This window comes from Sebastes fasciatus, chromosome 20 (assembly GCF_043250625.1).
Source record: "Sebastes fasciatus isolate fSebFas1 chromosome 20, fSebFas1.pri, whole genome shotgun sequence".
Lineage (NCBI taxonomy): Eukaryota > Metazoa > Chordata > Actinopteri > Perciformes > Sebastidae > Sebastes > Sebastes fasciatus.
The window spans coordinates 2,443,317-2,461,940 of NC_133814.1; the positions used below are offsets into that span (position 1 = coordinate 2,443,317).

An 18,624-nucleotide genomic window follows, 5' to 3' on the forward strand; every position below is an offset into this window, starting at 1 on the left:
GGGTAATTTGTCTCTGTCTGGGTGAGTGTTTTGACTTGTACTTGTTTGGATGGAAACACACTCTATTATTGTCGAAACAGACACAGTAACTGTCTCAACAGGCAAAAATATTGTGTAGTGTGATCCCGCCATGAGACAACAGTATTAAGAATATTGAATGGCCACTGTTTTGTTTTGTTTTAAACTAGGGCTGTCAATCGATTCAAATATTTAATGGCAGTTAATCGCATGATTGTCCGTAGTTAATCGGGATTAATCACAAATTAATCACACATGTTTTATCTGTTCAAAATGTACCTTCAAGGGAGATTTGTCAAGTATTTAATACTCTTATGAACATGTGAGTGGGCAAATATGCTGCTTTATGCAAATGTATGTATATATTTATTATTGGAAATGAATTAACAACACAAAACAATGACAGATATTGTCCAGAAACCCTCACAGGTACTGCATTTAGCATAAAACAATATGCTCAAATCATAACGTGGCGAACTCAGCAGCTGTCAGTGTGTCAGTGTGCTGATTTGACTATGACTTGCCCCAAACTGCATGTGATTATAATAAAGTGGGCATGTCTGTAAAGGGGAGACTCGTGGGTACCCATAGAACCCATTTACATTCACATATCTGGAGGTCAGAGATCAAAGGGACCCCTTTGAAAATGGACATGCCAGTTTTTCCTCACCAAAATTTAGCGTAAGTTTGGAGCGTTATTTTACCTCCTTCACGACAAGCTAGTATGACATGGTTGGTACCGATGGATTCCTCAGGTTTTTCTAGTTTCATATGATACCAGTATCTTCACTCATAGCTTTAAACCTGAGCCGTTACAACTAAAAAATCGAAAGCAATGGCGTTAAAACAAATTTGCGTCGACGCATTATTAACAGCCCTCGTTATAAACCTCAAAGAAGCCTATAGTTCCTACAAAAGCCTATCATTTTCAGTGTGTGTGTGTGTGTGTGTGTGTGTGTTTTTCCTCGTCAAAATTTATGGTATGTTTGTGGAGCGTTCTTGACAAGCTAGCGTGACACGGTTGGTACCGATAGATTCCTGAGGTTTTCTTGAGGTTTTCTTGTTACATATGATGCCAGTATCTTCACTCTAACTTTAAAACTGAACCCGCTACAGCCTCCGGAAGATCCAATAGTGGTCTGGATTTTTAAGAGGTTAATTAAAAGTTTCGTTAATGCGTTATAGAAATTAGTGGCGCTAAAACAAATTTGCGTTATTATTGCGTTAACTCTGACAGCTCTATTTTAAACTAATTACGACTCGCACTCAACCCCTGACTTTGACCTGATCTTCACTTCATCTCAAAACCGCTCGTACTTGGATTTGTCTCGGATTCTATTTCAGTGGTCTTGGCACCAGCTTTATTCAAGGGTACGCTAAAAAAATATCCAACTTAACAAGTCATTAAGTCTCTCATTGAGTTTTAAAAGCTTTTTTTTCTCTTTAGAAGTGAGGGCATCTGCCAAAAGTTTTAACGTGCAATGAATAAATGTCAAGAATGTCAAAGCTGATGTCATTTTCTTGAAACTAGATGTCAATGAAAAACTGCACTGAAACAAATGGAACTGTAGCAATCTCAAGAATGAGTATCTCACTAAATGACCTCGTAGTGAAATTTCACAGACAAAAAGATACATCTTTACAGTCACACACATAAACATGCCTGGTACTGGGAGGTAGACAGTACATCAGTACAGAAAGACCACCACTTGGTACTAATGGCACAAACAGATCAGGCAAGACAGCATCCAGACATGCTATAAGAAGATACCAAAACTCAGGTTCTTACCGGCTCTTCCTCTGGGTGCTTGAAAGTAAGCAAAGGTCAAAGGTTAGTGGCAGAATTCAGGAACTGCATTGATCCACAAGGGTCCATCATACTTTTTGCAGTTTATTTGCTAGACTCTGGAGTTCTGGAACCTCATCCGAGCCTAAAAGGTCCAGATAAAGGTATTTAAAGGGTTTCAGGTCGGGTTAAGGCCATTTCGTTGGGTAAAGTTTTGGGCTCAGGTTGGGCTTCCCTTTGGTTATTTTCAAATGTAATTTAATAAGACGTTTCTCTCTTTCTCTCTCTGACTGTTCTGCATCCATTTGTCATGTTTTGCAAATAGACATGCACTTCCCGGGGGGGGAGACCAGGATAATGCAATTCATTGGCTACACAGTGTGTAGCCAATGAATTGCATTATCCTGGTCTATCTTAAATTTGGCACCACTTTGGGTTCAGTCGGGTTGAATCTGAAAGGATAGGTTCAGATTTTCTTGTTAATACGATAATCTCATGTCATATGTATTCTGAAAGAGTTACGGGTCACTGTAATCTACACAAATCAGAGTGTGTATCTTCCAAAGTTACAGTCTCTTGGTATATTCTTATGTTATATTAAGTCTTCGTTGTTGAGCCAGGGCGGAGGGATACAGCGCATCCTGGGAGTCATATGTAGGCCTGTTGCCAAGACGCAGCGCAGACAGGCACTACACACGACTGCCAGGATGAAGATACCCAATTAATTAGGATAATTCTAGACTTTTGAAGACTTTTATTAGCTTTGGCTGAACTTCACAATGTGTTTTTGCACAGATCAAGGATTGTGGATTCCCAAATAACCAGCACTGCCAGAAACCACTGATTAGAAGTTCAAAGGTCACGTGTGTACTCAAGAGAGCCAGAGAAAAAACACAAGAGAAAGGGAGACCTATTTCAATCAGTTTACCACAGATGTTAACATCTTCTGTAGTATTCAGTGAGTTGTCCAACCCCCTATAGAAACTACAGTCACTTGCTACTCAACACTATGCAATATTAAATCCCCATAAGTATGTTGTTTAAGCCATGGCTACATGGAATATCATACACTTGGAATACTGATGACAGAAAGCAGTCTTATTATATTACAGTTATGTAATCTGTTATCGCAGCATAAACACGCAGAGAGATTTATTACGCAGGAGACCGGGGAGACACCAAACCTCTGAGTCACAGAGAGAAAAAACTCTGGCTGGTATATCAGAAATTCCACTCGCTGGTTCTCATGAAAACCACCTCGCTGTTTATGTTTCTGAAATGGAAAATCCATCTCTTATCTGCTCCGATCCATCCCTGCCCTGCCTTTCTCTCTGCATGCTGTTGTGCCAACATCGTCCTTGTCTCTTGTTACTACTCGGGAGAAGAAGACTGCTCTCTGATATGAAGGTACGACAGGGACTAAAGCAGGGGTCTGCAACCTGCGGATCCGGAGCCAGATGTGGCTCTTTAGCTCCTCTCCAGTGGCTCCCTGTGGATTTATAGAAATGGAAATGAATAACTGTTTTTTGTTTACATCTTCATTTTTATTTATCATTGTTGTAGGTCTATAGTACGACGGTACGACGGAGTATTAGGGCCACATTGAGGAAAAAAAAATAAATCTAAGATTTAGAGAATAAAGTCATAATATTATGAGAATAAAGTCATATTTTTCAAGAAATAAAGTCGTCATATTATGAGAAAAAAATTCAATAACACGTCAAATTACTGCTTTATAACCTATGACTTTATTCTTGTAATATTATGACTTTATTCTCGAAAAAACAGTTATTCATTTCCACTAATTTTTTTAAAACTCCACAGAGCAGATGTCATTGAGTTCAATGATTTCTTCTTGAACTCTGAGGAGGAGGAGGTCCTGCCAGATCTCCTGCTGCTGCTCCTCAGCCTCCAGCCTGAGGAGCTCCAGGTGATGATCCTTTAATCGCAGCAACACACGGCCTGATATGGCGTGTTTAATTATGGCTTTCTGGAGCGTGTCCATGTGGGACTCGAGAGGGGCTAAAGAGCCTCATGTGGCTCCGGAGCCGCAGGTTGCAGACCCCTGATCTAGTATATCTACTATTTTGTAAGCATTCTAAGGGAACTATATACTTCTCTGAAAAATGTGAAAATTACAATGAACCTTTATTATCTATATCTAGTCCAGAAGCGAATCCCAGCCCGTGTTAAACATAAGGAAGAACTTGTAGTATTCTCTGCTAAGTTAGTGGTTGGATGATGTTTCAGTACCGGTGTAATGCAAAGTGTAATGTGCTACACAATCTGCCCACAAAACGTCAGCTAAAAAGGCACGGTAGGTAAAAGGTCAATGCTGAGAAAGACGTTATTTGGGGTATGGATTTCATATGTTTTTGCATACAGAAAATTGAAATAACCCATGAAATTAAAGAAACAGTACTAAAAGTGAAACAAAATCAAGGTCTGGAAGGGGGATGGAATTTGAATCAGTGATGTCTGGTGATATTTGGTGAGCTCACCTCATCTCCTTCCTCTGAGTGCTGTGAGAGGTGGTCATGGTCCATGATGCCAGCCTCGTCCTCCGTTGGCCCGTTGCCCACCCGCACCCCTCCGAACTTCTGCGTGCCCTGTTGGGTGAGTCCGGTGCATGATGAGGACACGCCTGTTTGCTCTAAAGTCTGCTCTAGATTCTCTGCGGGGGTTTCTTCCCTCTTCTGGGACTAGATACAAAAGCCACAAGAGCTGTGTCTAGCTTAAAGCAAGCCTTAGGTTCAACGCTTTCTTCTTCATTTGCTTCATTTGTTTTTAAAGTAACAGGGCACCCAGTACAGTGAGTTAAAGGCTTTCATTCCAAAATGAAATCCATCCGCCACTTGTGAAACATGACACTGCTCATTGGTTGAGTTAAACCTCAAGAAACACAGTCGAGGACTTTTATTTTGTAATGTACAGCTTGTAACTGTAAAACTTTAAATGGCAGAGAAGAAATTCTGGTCTCAGTATGACTAAAATCATTTTCTGTTGAAGCTACCAGCAACATCCTGATACCGTCTAATATTTACTCGTCTAAAATGGCTTTTATGTGCTTGACAGCAGGCTAGTTTGCTCTGGTGGCTAATTTGGATCTGGAATGTCAGCTAGCTATCAATTTTTTTGATAACTTGATAACTTTAAAGGCAGGGTTGACGATGTTCTCCAGTCTCCACTATTTGTTCTATTGGTTGAAATGGTCTTTACACCCCGACAGCGATCTATTACTGATGAGCTCTGAAAAAGGACTGGAAAAGAGCCGTCATCTGTAGCTGCTGTAATCCTGTAAAAACGTCTACCAATCACTGACTCGAGGTCCGCTTGGAAAGAACCAATCAGATGCCTCCCTGCTCGTTCTCTACCCTTGGCGTGCACCAACCTGAACTCAAAGCGTGTCGCCGCCGTCAAGTTTACTGGAGAATGGAAGAGAAAAGTCAGCCCTGCAGTAGCACTGTCATACTTACTTGTCATGAGGTAGCGTTGTTGAGTTGAGGTTTAGACGGAGCTCCTGAGGTGATGCTACTTTCAAATTATGCTAGCTTTCCAACATCGTCGACCCTATCTTTAATGTTAATGTTGCGACACGAAAATCAGAAATGTCACTGACAAAATGTCTTTAATTTAACTTAAACTATAATCAACTTACTAAAATGTAACAAAAGCTAATATATTTTTGGCATAAGACCGGGTGTAAATAAAGGCAAAAATGCCAAAAAGTAAACTAAAAATATATAAATAGACCAGGTGCCAAAATGTACACTGACTAGCACTCCACTTACTTAATATGTAGGATTCATCTCATGAACATGGTTAACACGACCGTAATTCTTTAAAGGTCCCATATTGTAAAAATAGTATTTTCATGTCTTTTATATTATAAAGCAGGTTTAAGTGCGAAATGAATACTGTGAAAGTATCAAACCGCTCAATATACGGAGAAATATACACAGCCCGTCTTCAGAAATTGTGCGTTTGAAACAAGCCGTTAGGATTTCTGTCCATTTGTGATGTCATTACACGGTTTTAAATGTAAACATTCTAAATGTGTCCCAGTTTATTTCCTGTTGCAGTGTATGTAAATAACATCAGCTGACAGGAAGTAAACATGGACCCAGACTGTTGCCTAGCCACGCAATTCCGTTGCAATTCTGTTGAAATGCACTAAAACGGAGCGTTTCAGACAGAGGGTGAATACAGGCATATTCAGGCAGACAGTATGAGGAAAATTAATTTTTTTAACATTACAGCATGCAAACATGTTCTAGTAGAAACACAAAATACTACTATGAACCTGAAAATGAGCACGATATGGAACCTTTAAAGTTGGTACTGATCTTCAGTCTGACTGCATTTCTGTGAGGTTTAAGAGAGCCAGTGAGCACCAGGCCGATACACCAGGTATTTCAAGAAATTCATATTTGTTGGATATACGGCAATTTTGGATAAAAACTTGTCAAATTTACGTGTAGAATAAGAGGATAAAAGTGGCAGATCATCAGCTGTCAGGGTGCCCTCAGTTCATTTCTACCAAATTTTCCACCAAAATATGAGCGTTTCCAAGGCAGGCTTTAAGCATGTTTTCATGGCAACCACGAACACAACCAACCACATTAACAATGTGCATTGAAATGAATGGCAGAATAGGAGTGGAAAAAAAAAAAAAAAAGGTTATACCAAAGGTTATAAATGTTATTCATCAAAGGTGGCAGTAAGGTTATATAGGTGGGGTCAGATCCACATACCAGGTGCTTTTTCCACAGGTGCTGACGCCGAAGCACCAAAGTTTTCACAATCAGCATACAGGGTACACATGCAAGGGCAATCAGCACCAACAAAATCTGGATCCCCATCTACAGATTCAAACAGAGAGAGGTTAACAAGGTGATGGTGGTGATGTGTAGCAATGATCAGAAGATGCTAATTCCCTGAAAGGATCCTGGTGAGGCCTGACTATCTCCTCCTCCCCTCACTGCTGGGACAGAAAACACGGCATTTTTTTTCTTTTGTCTCATTCTCATTCTTGCGACGCAGGTTTGTTACAGTTATTTGTTGTTCTAATCTAACAATAGAGGAGGCAGAGGAGCAGAGGAGCAGAGTACAGCAGAGACTCCGGTCCTGGAGACCGGAGTCTCTGCTGTACTCTGCTCCTCTGCCTGCTTGCCTTCACTCACACAGCGCGCTTGTTCTCACTCTTTCGCTCAGCTCTCACGTGCATGCACGCACACTACAAACTGCAGAAGAGTTAGTTTAGCTCTGAGAATATCTAGTGAATGTACAGTGGACGTTTGTGCAGAAATAACTGCTGCAGCTCCTCCAGACCAACAGAGGTTTCCCGTGTCTTGTGAAGTGACGGGGCTCCGCAGAGAGAAACGTTATCGTCTCCGACCAAAACTCCGGTGTCTCCCCTGTTCCCTCCGGCCGCGGTTGGGAGGCTGAGGCAGGAAAATCCAACACTAGGATCAGCATTGATTCATGGAGAGACCTTCGTCTGGTCAGCTAACATTACTGCCAAGCAGCTGAAATATAGAGTGATATTGTGCTTTTAGCTGACGTGTGTCGCCTCACTGTTTTGAGCGATGCTCGTTCATGTCTATGTAGAGCGAGCACAAGCGCGAGAAACAGGACGCTGACTTTCGTTGACTTAACGGCCACAGGTGTCGCTGTTAACAAGACATTTCTGATTCTTACAAATAGTCCTTTTAAAAGGAAGTAAAAGAATGTTCTCTGTGGTTTCGATCTTCAACTTCACATATATAAACACGTATAAATGCATATATACTGTACATAACCATATTGATCATTCAATATCTATTCCAGCATTTGTTAACAACTTATTTTGAATACTTTACTGGATGTGTAGTGTTTACCACGTTGGATTTAACATGTGAGGGTGCAGGTCGTATCCACGTGGACCCTCCTGGCGTTTTCTACTTTCTTGTTTCGGCTCGCTGGGGTTTGTTTTGGTCGACGGATACGGAACGGATATGACGTCACGTTACTCAGACTATAATTACAATTAAAGCGGTAACTTCCTTCTATCTCTGCATAGACTCAAATGAAGGAAATATATCAATTCTGGCATTAAAAAAATACATTTCAAAATCATACGACCAGCTGTATCGGAGGTATTTCCAATACTGGTATCGGAACAAAATATTATTTATTTATTTATGTAGTATATTACTATTAATTATGCTATTATTATTGTTCTGCTATGAGCTGCTGTGCACCTCTCTACCAGGGTTCAACCACACTAGTGCATGAGGGAGAGAGGCAGGAAGCTGGGAGAGGCAGGGGGGTGGATGAGGGGAGGGAGCACCTGTCCCCTGTAGAGGGGCTTGTTTGTGGGGTCGTTGTAGTTGAAGAGACACATGTTGATGAAGTGGATGAGCAGGCTGGGCGCGTCCTTGGAGGTGAAGGCGTCGTAGGCCGTCCACTTGTAGAAGACCAGCAGGACGAGGTAGCCGAACAGAGTGGACATGAAGACTATCTCTGGGATGAAGCCCAGGAAGATGTTCAGCGGCTTCTTGAAGTACCTGCAGAGCGGCAAAGTCAGTTAACAACACAAACAAAGCAGATTTTAAGAAGTCGGTGATGGAGAATCTAGCGTGCCATTTGTTGAGTGGTTTCACTTTACTGATGATGGCCTGCAGTGAAAATATCATCAATCAGCAGGTGAATGTGAAGGAGTTAGATAGCACTGGCATTGTCAGCCAGAACAGTTTCCAGTAGGGTAATTGTTTCATCATACTCCATCAGTGTTACTGTATCCATTCAGACGGATATAATAACAGTGTTTCATGTGGGGGCGATGTGGACATAAGAAAATTTGTATTAAAACACAGTTTAACCCCCTGAGACCCGCGGTCCCGACTGACCTAACTGTCTGTCAGAGGCTGTAGCAGGTTCAGTTTCAGGGTTAGAGTAGAGATATCATATGATATCATATGAAACTAGAAAAAACCTAAGGAATCCATTGGTACCAACCAGGTCATGCTACCATGTCAGGAAGGAAGCTAAATAACACTCCAAAGTTGGGCTAAATTTTAGCGAGGAAAATCTGGCATAGCCAATTTCAAAAGAGTCCCTTGACCTCTGACCTCAAGATATGTGAATGAAAATGGGTTCTATGGGTACTCACAAGTCTCCACTTTACAGACATGCCCACTTTATGACAATCACATGCAGTTTTTTTCATGCAGTATAAATGTGTTATTTTCTCCTATTCTAAAATGATGTATCTGAATATTTCTGCATACTGGGGTCCCTAAACAACACAAATTGGGTATTACTGTAAAGCTGAGACTCTTGTGGATCCAATGAGCCCAACTGTATTCATGTGTGATGATGTTAGTCCCCATAGGAGACATTTCATTGACCTCACTGTATAAAATGACCTGTGGTGACCTCTAGGATAATCACAGCCTGATGAAACTTTACAGCCACAAACTAGAGACCTAGAGCATTCAGAGGATGAATGGATCAAACTAGAGACCTAGAGCATTCAGAGGATGGATGGATCAAACTAGAGACCTAGAGCATTCAGAGGATGGATGGATCAAACTAGAGACCTAGAGCATTCAGAGGATGGATGGATCAGACTAGAGACCTAGAGCATTCAGAGGATGGATGGCTTTCCTAGCTACATTGACAATAAGGGGGTTTCTGAGCAGTTTACACAACAGAAGTGCTCGCCATCCAATCGCCAAAAAATGCAATTCTTGAAGAAATCTCCAAATGTCAAAAGTTATTGATCCCAAATCACAGCATGGCTTTTTCTATGGTGTTCTTCAAGGTCTTGGTGTCTTAATGTGGTATTTTGGCGTGATTATTGATCATTTTTATCAATTCTCCAGTGGTAAAAATAGTTAAATTTAGCACCAAATCTATGTAACAAATAGTATTAACCCCAAAAATTGATGCAACAACTTATGAGACATAATAGAGCATGGGGATGACCATCATATACTTAAATCATAATGTTCTAAGCCCTTATACACTTTTACAATTTATTTTAAATAATACATTTATTAATGAATTTATGTTTATTTCTGATTTATGACTAGAACAACTTGACAGACAGCACTGAGCTGCATCTCAGATTAATTTTCAGGTTCCCAGACCTGCTATCTCCCCTTAAAGACACCCTGTACCCCCCTCAAGAAGACAAAACGGGTCTATTGTGGTGCTCAGAGGGTTAAAAAGTCATTTTCCATTACCTTTTAAGGGACTATAGTACTGACAAAAAGTGAGGACATTGTTTTAAATTTGAAGTATAGTACAACCAAGGCTTGATCCTTGGTATTTGAATGCAGTTTGGGTCCCATCCAGACTTCCTGTGTTTGGATGTTTTTTGGAAGCACACACCCACAGCCTAACTGCACCTATGCAATCACGTTAATTTAGGCTGCATCATTTTATCTGTCTAGATATTATGCACATGAGCATATAGTCTAGCTAACAAGATGCCTGCCCTGTTTACCTAAATTGTCTGCTTTTTCTTTTCTTTGTAAAATATCAGAGTAAGCCAATTTTCCTCAAAATTGTGCCGTTTACTTGTAAGATGAACTCATTGGCGTTCACGGGTCAAGTGACAAAAGTGTAGTGCAGCAACAACAACAACCACGTACGTACTGAGGAAGTGGATCGGACGTTTTCTTTTGTTTTTGTTGCTGTGGTGGACACAGGAAACACTGTTATTAAACCTGAGACATAACTCACATCCAATCACACAGAAATCATACATACTAATAAAGGAATATCTTATCTTATCTTATACACACGTAGGCAAAATTGTTGGTACCCTTCCGTTAAAGAAAGAAAAACCCACAATGGTCACTGAAATAACTTGAAACTGACAAAAGTAATAATAAATAAAAATTTACTGAAAATGAACTAAAATCAGACATTGTTTTTGAATTGTGGTTCAACAGAATCATTTAAAAAAACAAACTAATGAAACTGGCCTGGACAAAAATGATGGTACCCTAGAAAAGATGTAAAATAATGTGACCATAGGGACATGTTAAACTAAGGTGTGTCCTGTAAATAGCATCACAGGTGTCTTCAAACTTTTAATCAGTCAGTCTGCCTATTTAAAGGGTGAAAAGTAGTCACTGTGCTGTTTGGTGTCATGGTGTGTACCACACTGAACATGGACCACAGAAAGCTAAGGAGAGAGTTGTCTCAGGAGATTAGAAAGAACATTATAGACCTTCATGTTAAAGGTAAAGGCTATAAGACCATCTCCAAGCAGCTTGATGTTCCTGTGACTACAGCTGCACATATTATTCAGAAGTTTAAGGTCCATGGGACTGTAGCCAACCTCCCTGGACGTGGCCGCAAGAGGAAAATTGATGACAAATTGAAGAGACGGATAATACGAAAGGTAAGCAAAGAGCCCAGAACAACTTCCAAAGAGATTAGAGGTGAACTCCAAGGTCAAGGTACATCAGTGTCAGATCGCACCATCCGTCGCTGTTTGAGCCAAAGTGGACTTAATGGAAGACAACCCAGGAGGACACCAAATCATAAAAAAGCGAGACTGGAATTTGCCAAAATGCATATTGACAAGCCACAAAGCTTCTGGGAGAATGTCCTTTGGACAGATGAGACAAAACTGGAGCTTTTTGGCAAGTCACATCAGCTCTATGTTCACAGACGCAAAAATGAAGCATACAAAGAAAAGAACACTGTACCTAATGTGAAACATGGAGGAGGCTCGGTTATGTTATGGGGCTGCTTTGCTGCATCTGGCACAGGGTGTCTTGAATCTGTGCAGGGTACAATGAAATCTCAAGACTATCAAGGCATTCTGGAGCGAAATGTGCTGCCCAGTGTCAGAAAGCTTGGTCTCAGTTGCAGGTCATGGGTCCTCCAACAGGATAATGACCCAAAACACAGCTAAAAACACCCAAGAATGGCTAAGAACAAAACATTGGACTATTCTGAAGTGGCCTTCTATGAGCCCTGATCTAAATCCTATTGAACATCTGTGGAAGGAGCTGAAACATGCAGTCTGGAGAAGGCACCCTTCAAACCTGAGACAGCTGGAGCAGTTTGCTCACGAGGAGTGGGCCAACATACCTGTCAACAGGTGCAGAAGTCTCATTGAGAGTTACAGAAATCGCTTGATTGCAGTGATTGCCTCAAAAGGTTGTGCAACAAAATATTAAGTTAAGGGTACCATCATTTTTGTCCAGGCCAATTTCATTAGTTTGTTTTTTAAAATGATTCTGCTGAACCATAATTCAAAAGCAATGACTGATTTTCATTAGTTAATTTTCAGTAAATTTTTATTTATTATTACTTTTGTCAGTTTCAAGTTATTTCAGTGACCATTGTGGGTTTTTCTTTCTTTAACGGAAGGGTACCAACAATTTTGCCTGCGTGTGTACATGTATACTGCTGGAACCAGTGGAATTCACTCCTCATATGTTAACTTTTTCTTCAGCATCAACATCAACAGGTTGCTGTCTGTGTATCTGTAGTCACAGAGCAATAAGGAACTGGAGGAGGACTTTTTTTATGGTGTAGATTCACTAAAATCTAAACAGATTTTCCAAAAAACAGAGCCCACTTTCTGTGTACGTTACATAAAGCATGATGTGAAGTCTGATTTCAAAATCTCCAAACATTTTCCAACAAAAATCTGTTTGTTTCACACCATCGGTAATTTTTTTTGACAGTCATTTTCGGGCCTCAGTAGGCTTCAAACGAATTTCATGTCACTTTCAGTGTGGTCCAATCTGCGTACTTCAGTACTTACACTTACTATTTTGAGTGCATAAGTGCGTTCACACTGTGAAGTACGGCAAAATGCAGTGCACTCGAAGTACCCGGATGTTGTACTCAAAACGGTCAAATCGTTGAGTGTGGAACGCTGGACACTTTTCACACTCAATTGTCGCCATCTTGGCTACGTAGCGGAAGGGGCGGGACCACGACCACTATTCAAATATGTGAAAATGGCGGCAGATGATGCAGGAGCTTTTGCGTTGCTAAACAACGTACCTTATGTAGATGTAGATGTAAGTTATAACATTTCACGTCTACTCATTTGATTTCATTTTCTGTGTATTCTGGATCAACAAAGCAGGCAGATATTTTGGCGGGTAGTGGACGGGTAAAACCTGAAGGAGGCAGAATTGCAACACAAAGAATGCCAGCTGCCGTAAAACCCCGAAGAAGAAGAAGATATTTTGGCGGGTAGTGAGCCGCGGTGAAATGTTGCGATCTTCATTTCCGGTATGTGCGCGGCAGAGTGTTTGATTTGAGACAACCCTACCCCGTTGAAATTCACGCACTACTCAAGTAAGTACAGAGTGCACACAGTGCACTACATTGAAGTGTACTTCAGGAAGTATGTGGATTGGAACACACTGTTTGTCCGCTAATGGCGGCCATCTTTGGTAATAGGTGGACTTCCCTGGGTTTGAACTTCTCTCTCAAGCCCTCTTTTTTCATTCTTCACACAACTACTTCCGTTGTTTCCTGTGCAAACAACTGAGGGAAATACTGTCCAGACTTGTGTATGATTCATTAGATCTCGCCCCCCTTTCACAGGCTTTTCGAGTGTGGCCATTAAAATCAGGTAGAAAACCCTTTTGCTCGTAGTGACGATGCTATAAGCCTGTAAATAACGGGAGTGAGAACTGAGAAAGACACCCAGTGGTTCAGGTGTATATGATCAGCATAGCTGTTGAGTGTAGTACTTACAGGTGGTTTAAGAGACTGAGAGACACTCCAAACAACATGTGGACGACGCCCAGGATCACAGACATCTTCATCTTGAATGAGTTGAGGAAGGTCAGCTTGTTGGTGGCAACATTCCAGATCTGCAGAGATTACACAACAAGGTCAAATGTTTGAGACCAACTAAGGTGTAATCATTCCTTAGTTTTGTTTTTTTGTTTTTTTGCATTAGGGTGCACAAAACCAAATACATTGGAAACTCAATATTATTTGCTCCTTTGTGGTAATTATTTCGGTCATTCGGCCTACTCATTCCTACTTAAGATGTCAATCTTATAAGCATTTTTTAAATAGGCTCAATAATTTCCTAAAACAGCTGGGCACAGTAACTTTTAAGACATGTCATTCACACAAGAGAAAATAGTGCATTTGTTGGGGACTATTTTCAGTGGCGGATTAATCCGATAGTAGTATAATAGTGTATTTGGGATTGAGTCAAAATAAACTACAGTGTGTGTGTGTTCATGGTAATGAAGGAACATGTCACCCAGTGTGGCTCATTGATGTGTTTTTAATAGTGTTTGGACAACAATGGAGCTCTATGGCATGGAGGAAGAAGAGATATCAGGGTTTGATACACACACTTTGTTTTCACTGTGATTCTAACCAGAGAAAACAACTTCCAGCTACTTATTTTTGTTGTTCTAGTGAGTGTTAGGATTTTTACCGGGTCAATTCCGAGTGGATAAGGCCCACCGAACACACCAGGAACAGCTGGGTCTAACTGTAGAACTCCATTTCCATCAAGTGTCTCGAACCTAGGACAGATCAGCAGGAAATGAATGAATGTATTGAAATGAAGAAGATTATTTTACATGCTGCAGGTTTTAGAAGGAAAAGTGATACACTTTAGAACACAAATCTACCATATAGAGTATAGTAGTAAGATAAATAAAATCATGTCTGTGAATGGTATATATGATGACAGAACAGAGAGTGGGTATACCTGAATGGATCTGACTGGTGTAAGAGGGTTTCTAAATGATCATGCAATTTCAGTTTTCTATATACTGAATCTGCAAGTTTATTTTGCAGGTGTGTAATTTCCTAATTATGTCTTAGGGAGGTTTCCTACTGTGCAAAACTGTGCATTATGTCTTGATGAACAACGGTTCTCAGTGGGCAGAGCAGTGAGCACAGGCTTTAGTATATGTTTCTGAACAGGCATGATGGTGTCAAACCAGGCCAAACTCACTGTGACAACAAGACTTCAGGAAGTCACTGCACTTTGTGCAATTGTCTGGCAATTAATGGTTCCAGCACGTAACTTCCCCAAAACCACAAATTGCCATTTTTACATTTCTGTTTGTGTACAGATTAAACAGACATAATTAATAATAATTAGTGAGTTTTAGAGTTGTTGGTATGTATATTTCTTCACTTTGAACTGAAACAGGCTAGCTGTTCCCCCTGCTTCCAGTCTTTATGCTAGGCTAGGCTAACCACGTCCTGACTCCAGCCCTTTACTTAACAAACAAACACAAGATTGATATCCATCTTTCTCATCTCATTCTCAGAAATAACTTTTGACAATTTTTATCGCAAATATTTACAAAACATAGGCGTGGTGCTGAGCTTAATCTATTGATCTGTGGTAGATCAACTTGAAGAAAACATGAGTGAAAGGAATTAGGGATGTGGGTCATCTTCAAACAGTATGAGTCCAAGCAGGTGTTGGTGGCTGACTTACGACCAGTTGGCTCCTTTTGGGCCGAACATGGGCCTGACGCTCCATCCAGAGCCGAACATGTTGAGTGACTTTGAGAAGCAGTCGTTGTAAATGATTCCGGTGTACATGGAGAAGACCCCCATCAGCAGGATGATGTAGCGACCAGCAAACACCATGTTGAACATCTACGGAGACACACACACGATATAAATATCACATGTGTCTAATATGTGTATTGTGAGGTTGACCTGTAAATGACTTGTTTATGTCCTACTGTACCTCGTTGTCACTCTTCTGGGCGACGAGGCGACTCTCTCGGATGACCAGGTAGAGGGCGGCGCAGGTCATAAGCGCGCCGTGACCCATGTCGCCAAACATCACCGCAAACAGGAAGGGGAAAGTAATGATGGTGTAGGGAGCTGTAAACAGGTGACACACATCAAGAGACCGCGACGCAATCAAAACCACTCACAGTCGATCACCTTTGGATGAATTAAAATATAGATAAATGAATTTCTGTAAAAACCTGGATTGATTTCCCGGTAGTTCCCGATTCCGTAGGCGTCGACGATGTTCTGGAAGCCCGACGTGAACTTGTTGGTCTTATTGAAGGTAGGTGGAGTTTGCTTGGTCTGCATCCTGTTGAGAATGGACGGCACTGTCGAGCCGCTCCTCTCCTGTCAAATAAAGCCCTCGCTCATCAGTCATGTTGTAAGGGTAAAGCCAGATGACCTGCAGACGCCTCCACACAACCTCATGTCTTATAGTAAATTCATGTCAGTTTTAAAGCCTGTATATGTTTGGTGTTTGTTTTGGCACTTGTAATTAACTTTTACTCATTTGTCTGCAGGACAGCGCCCCAATATTGTTCTCCAACTGACGCGCATTTGTACCAACTGACGATGGCGGTACTGTAATTTGATTGGTGCAATCATATTACAGTTTAGTTGGGGAGGAACTGCAAGCTGTGTGCTATCATTTCAATTCCATCAGCCTAACAGGCTGGGTAGAGTTTAGGTTTGAACCAGCTGGACTGCTTAACTCCGTCTGTGACCAAAGCACTCCAACTGTTAGAGCAAAATATGCACAACAGATGTCATCAGAATTAATATTTTCTTACACAACAAGTGAGGAGGATTCAACTTTAACACAGCGAAAGACTAGCAGAGATGTCCTGGTTATTATATCAGTGGGCAAATATGGCATCTGAGAAGTGAAGCCAATGCTGAAGTGCCTTAAACTTACATTCTTTCTAACAGCCAGCAGGGGGCGACTCCTCTGGTTGTATAGAAGTCTATGAGAAAATGAGCCTACTTCTCACTTGATTTATTACCTCAGTCAACATTGTAAACATGAGTTTATGGTCTCAATCACTAGTTTCAAGTCTTCTTCAATACAGCATGATGTTCATTTAGTAAATTATGTTCCCATTTAGAGTCCAATAGACCATAAAGCAGGGGATGCTTTAGGGCGGGGCTACCTTGTGATTGACAGGTCGCTACCACAGCGTTGTCCGGTCTGGGAGTTGTCCGTGTTTTCTTCTTACAACTTTAACCCTTTCACAGTGTGTTTTCAGTTTGTGACAGTTAATTATAACCTTTTTGGTCACCTAAAAATGTAATTTTGGTCGTAGTTAGCTCCACCCTCTTGTGTCACCGTAACCAAGATGGCGACGGCCAAAATGCCAAACTCAAAGCTTCAAAATGGCGGTCCACAAACCAATGGGTGACATCACTGTGACTACGTCCACTTCTTATGTACAGTCTATGGGCTATACAGTATACTGATATTTATGTATGTATGTATGTGAACTGCTACTGACCATATAACTGATACATGTTTTCTTTGTTTCATCACAGAATAAGAAAAGCATACTAGTGGATTGTAATATTGCTCTGTTTAGCAGCACGTAGTAAAACATATTGTAGCTCACAACAACAGGAAGCAGAGAGCTTGGGGGTGGAGAGATTTTACTCAGGTAGAAGTCAAATTGCTGGTATAAAAGCATAAAACGTATAAGATAGCTCGCATGACTTTACAGATGCAGAGAAATATTTGATACCTCTACACTGCACAACAAAAAGCAAGAATATGAAACACACCAAACCAAACTCACCGTCCCTCTGCGCAGAGCAAACTGGATGGAGTCCAGGTCCGAGACGGGACACCACACCTCAGCGATCAGACACTTCTGGGTGACGTCGATGTTGCACAGGTTGAGCGTGTGGTAGATGGCCTTCATCTTCCTCACCTTGATGAACCACACCCGCATGGTCTTGGAGGCAGCCTGCAGCACTCGCTGACGGTGGTCCTCCGTTTGGTTCAGCACCTACAGGAGCAGTAGATTGTTGTCTGGTCAACACTGGATATTTGGATGGTACGGGATTTTTTTAAATTTAATTAAAAGTTATTTCGGTGTGTTCTGTCTGTTTGTGTGTTGTGTCCAATAGCCTTTAACCCTTTGAGACCCACAAACCCGTCCTTGTCTTTTTTTAGGGGGTACAGGGGGTCTTTAGGGGGAGATAGCAGTTCAACAGTAGAATTGAGAATTGATAAAAATGATCAATAATCCCTCCAAAATACCACATTAAGACACAAAGATCTTGAGGGAACATCATAGAAAAAGCTACGCTGTGATTTGGGATCAAAAACTTTTTGACGTTTGGAGATTTCTGCAAGGATTGCATTTTTCAGCGATTGGATGGCGAGCACTTTCTGTTGTGTAAACTGCTCAGAAACCCCCTTATTGTCAATGTAGCTAGGAAAGCCATCCATCCTCTGAATGCTCTAGGTCTGTAGTTTGATCCATCCATCCTCTGAATGCTCTAGGTCTCTAGTCTGATCCATCCATCCTCTGAATGCTCTAGGTCTCTAGTTTGATCCATCCATCCTCTGAATGCTCTAGGTCTCTAGTCTGATCCATCCATCCTCTGAATGCTCTAGGTCCATGAGGTTCATGAGGCTGTGATTATCCTAGAGGTCACCACAGGTTATTTTATACAGTGAGGTCAAATTTCAAATTGCACTATATGCAATTCCAATAACCAGACTGTTTAGGGACCCCAGTATGCAGAAATATTCAAATACACCATTTTAGAATAGGAGACAATAACACATTTATACTGCATGAAAAAAGCTGCATGTGATCATCTTAAAGTGGGCATGTGTGTTGGGAAAATACAAACATGTCTGTAAAGGGGAGACTCGTGGGTAACCATAGAACCCATTTTTATTCACATATCTGGAGGTCAGAGGTCAAGGGGACTCCTTTGAAAATGACCAAGACAGTTTTTCCTCACCGGAAAACCCTTCCAATTTCTCTGATAGGTAGAGTGAATGCAATTAAAATGATCTGTCTCCCTCAACTGTTATACCTCTTTCAAAA

The 18,624-nt window shown here is 41.1% G+C and overlaps 1 protein-coding gene across 3 annotated transcripts in view; it reads right to left on the reverse strand.

Annotated features, from left to right (window-relative positions):
- The window catches only part of LOC141758428 (V-type proton ATPase 116 kDa subunit a 1-like), a 112,136-nt gene that overhangs the window by 79,618 nt on the left and 13,894 nt on the right, over positions 1–18,624 (reverse strand). For 2 of the 3 annotated variants that reach the window (XR_012591875.1, XM_074619846.1), the window contains exons 10-19: positions 17,356–17,568; positions 15,766–15,916; positions 15,519–15,658; positions 15,261–15,424; positions 14,238–14,328; positions 13,535–13,653; positions 8,136–8,352; positions 6,559–6,666; positions 4,306–4,506; positions 1,808–1,825 (exon numbers count right to left, since the gene is read on the reverse strand). Coding sequence is in view for 2 of the 3 variants with exons in the window: in XM_074619846.1 (XP_074475947.1) it covers positions 1,808–1,825; positions 4,306–4,506; positions 6,559–6,666; positions 8,136–8,352; positions 13,535–13,653; positions 14,238–14,328; positions 15,261–15,424; positions 15,519–15,658; positions 15,766–15,916; positions 17,356–17,568 (1,422 nt within the window). In the remaining variant the exon portion in view is untranslated. The remainder of the gene's footprint in view (positions 1–1,807; positions 1,826–4,305; positions 4,507–6,558; positions 6,667–8,135; positions 8,353–13,534; positions 13,654–14,237; positions 14,329–15,260; positions 15,425–15,518; positions 15,659–15,765; positions 15,917–17,355; positions 17,569–18,624) is intronic. The other variant, XM_074619847.1, reaches the window with a different exon arrangement.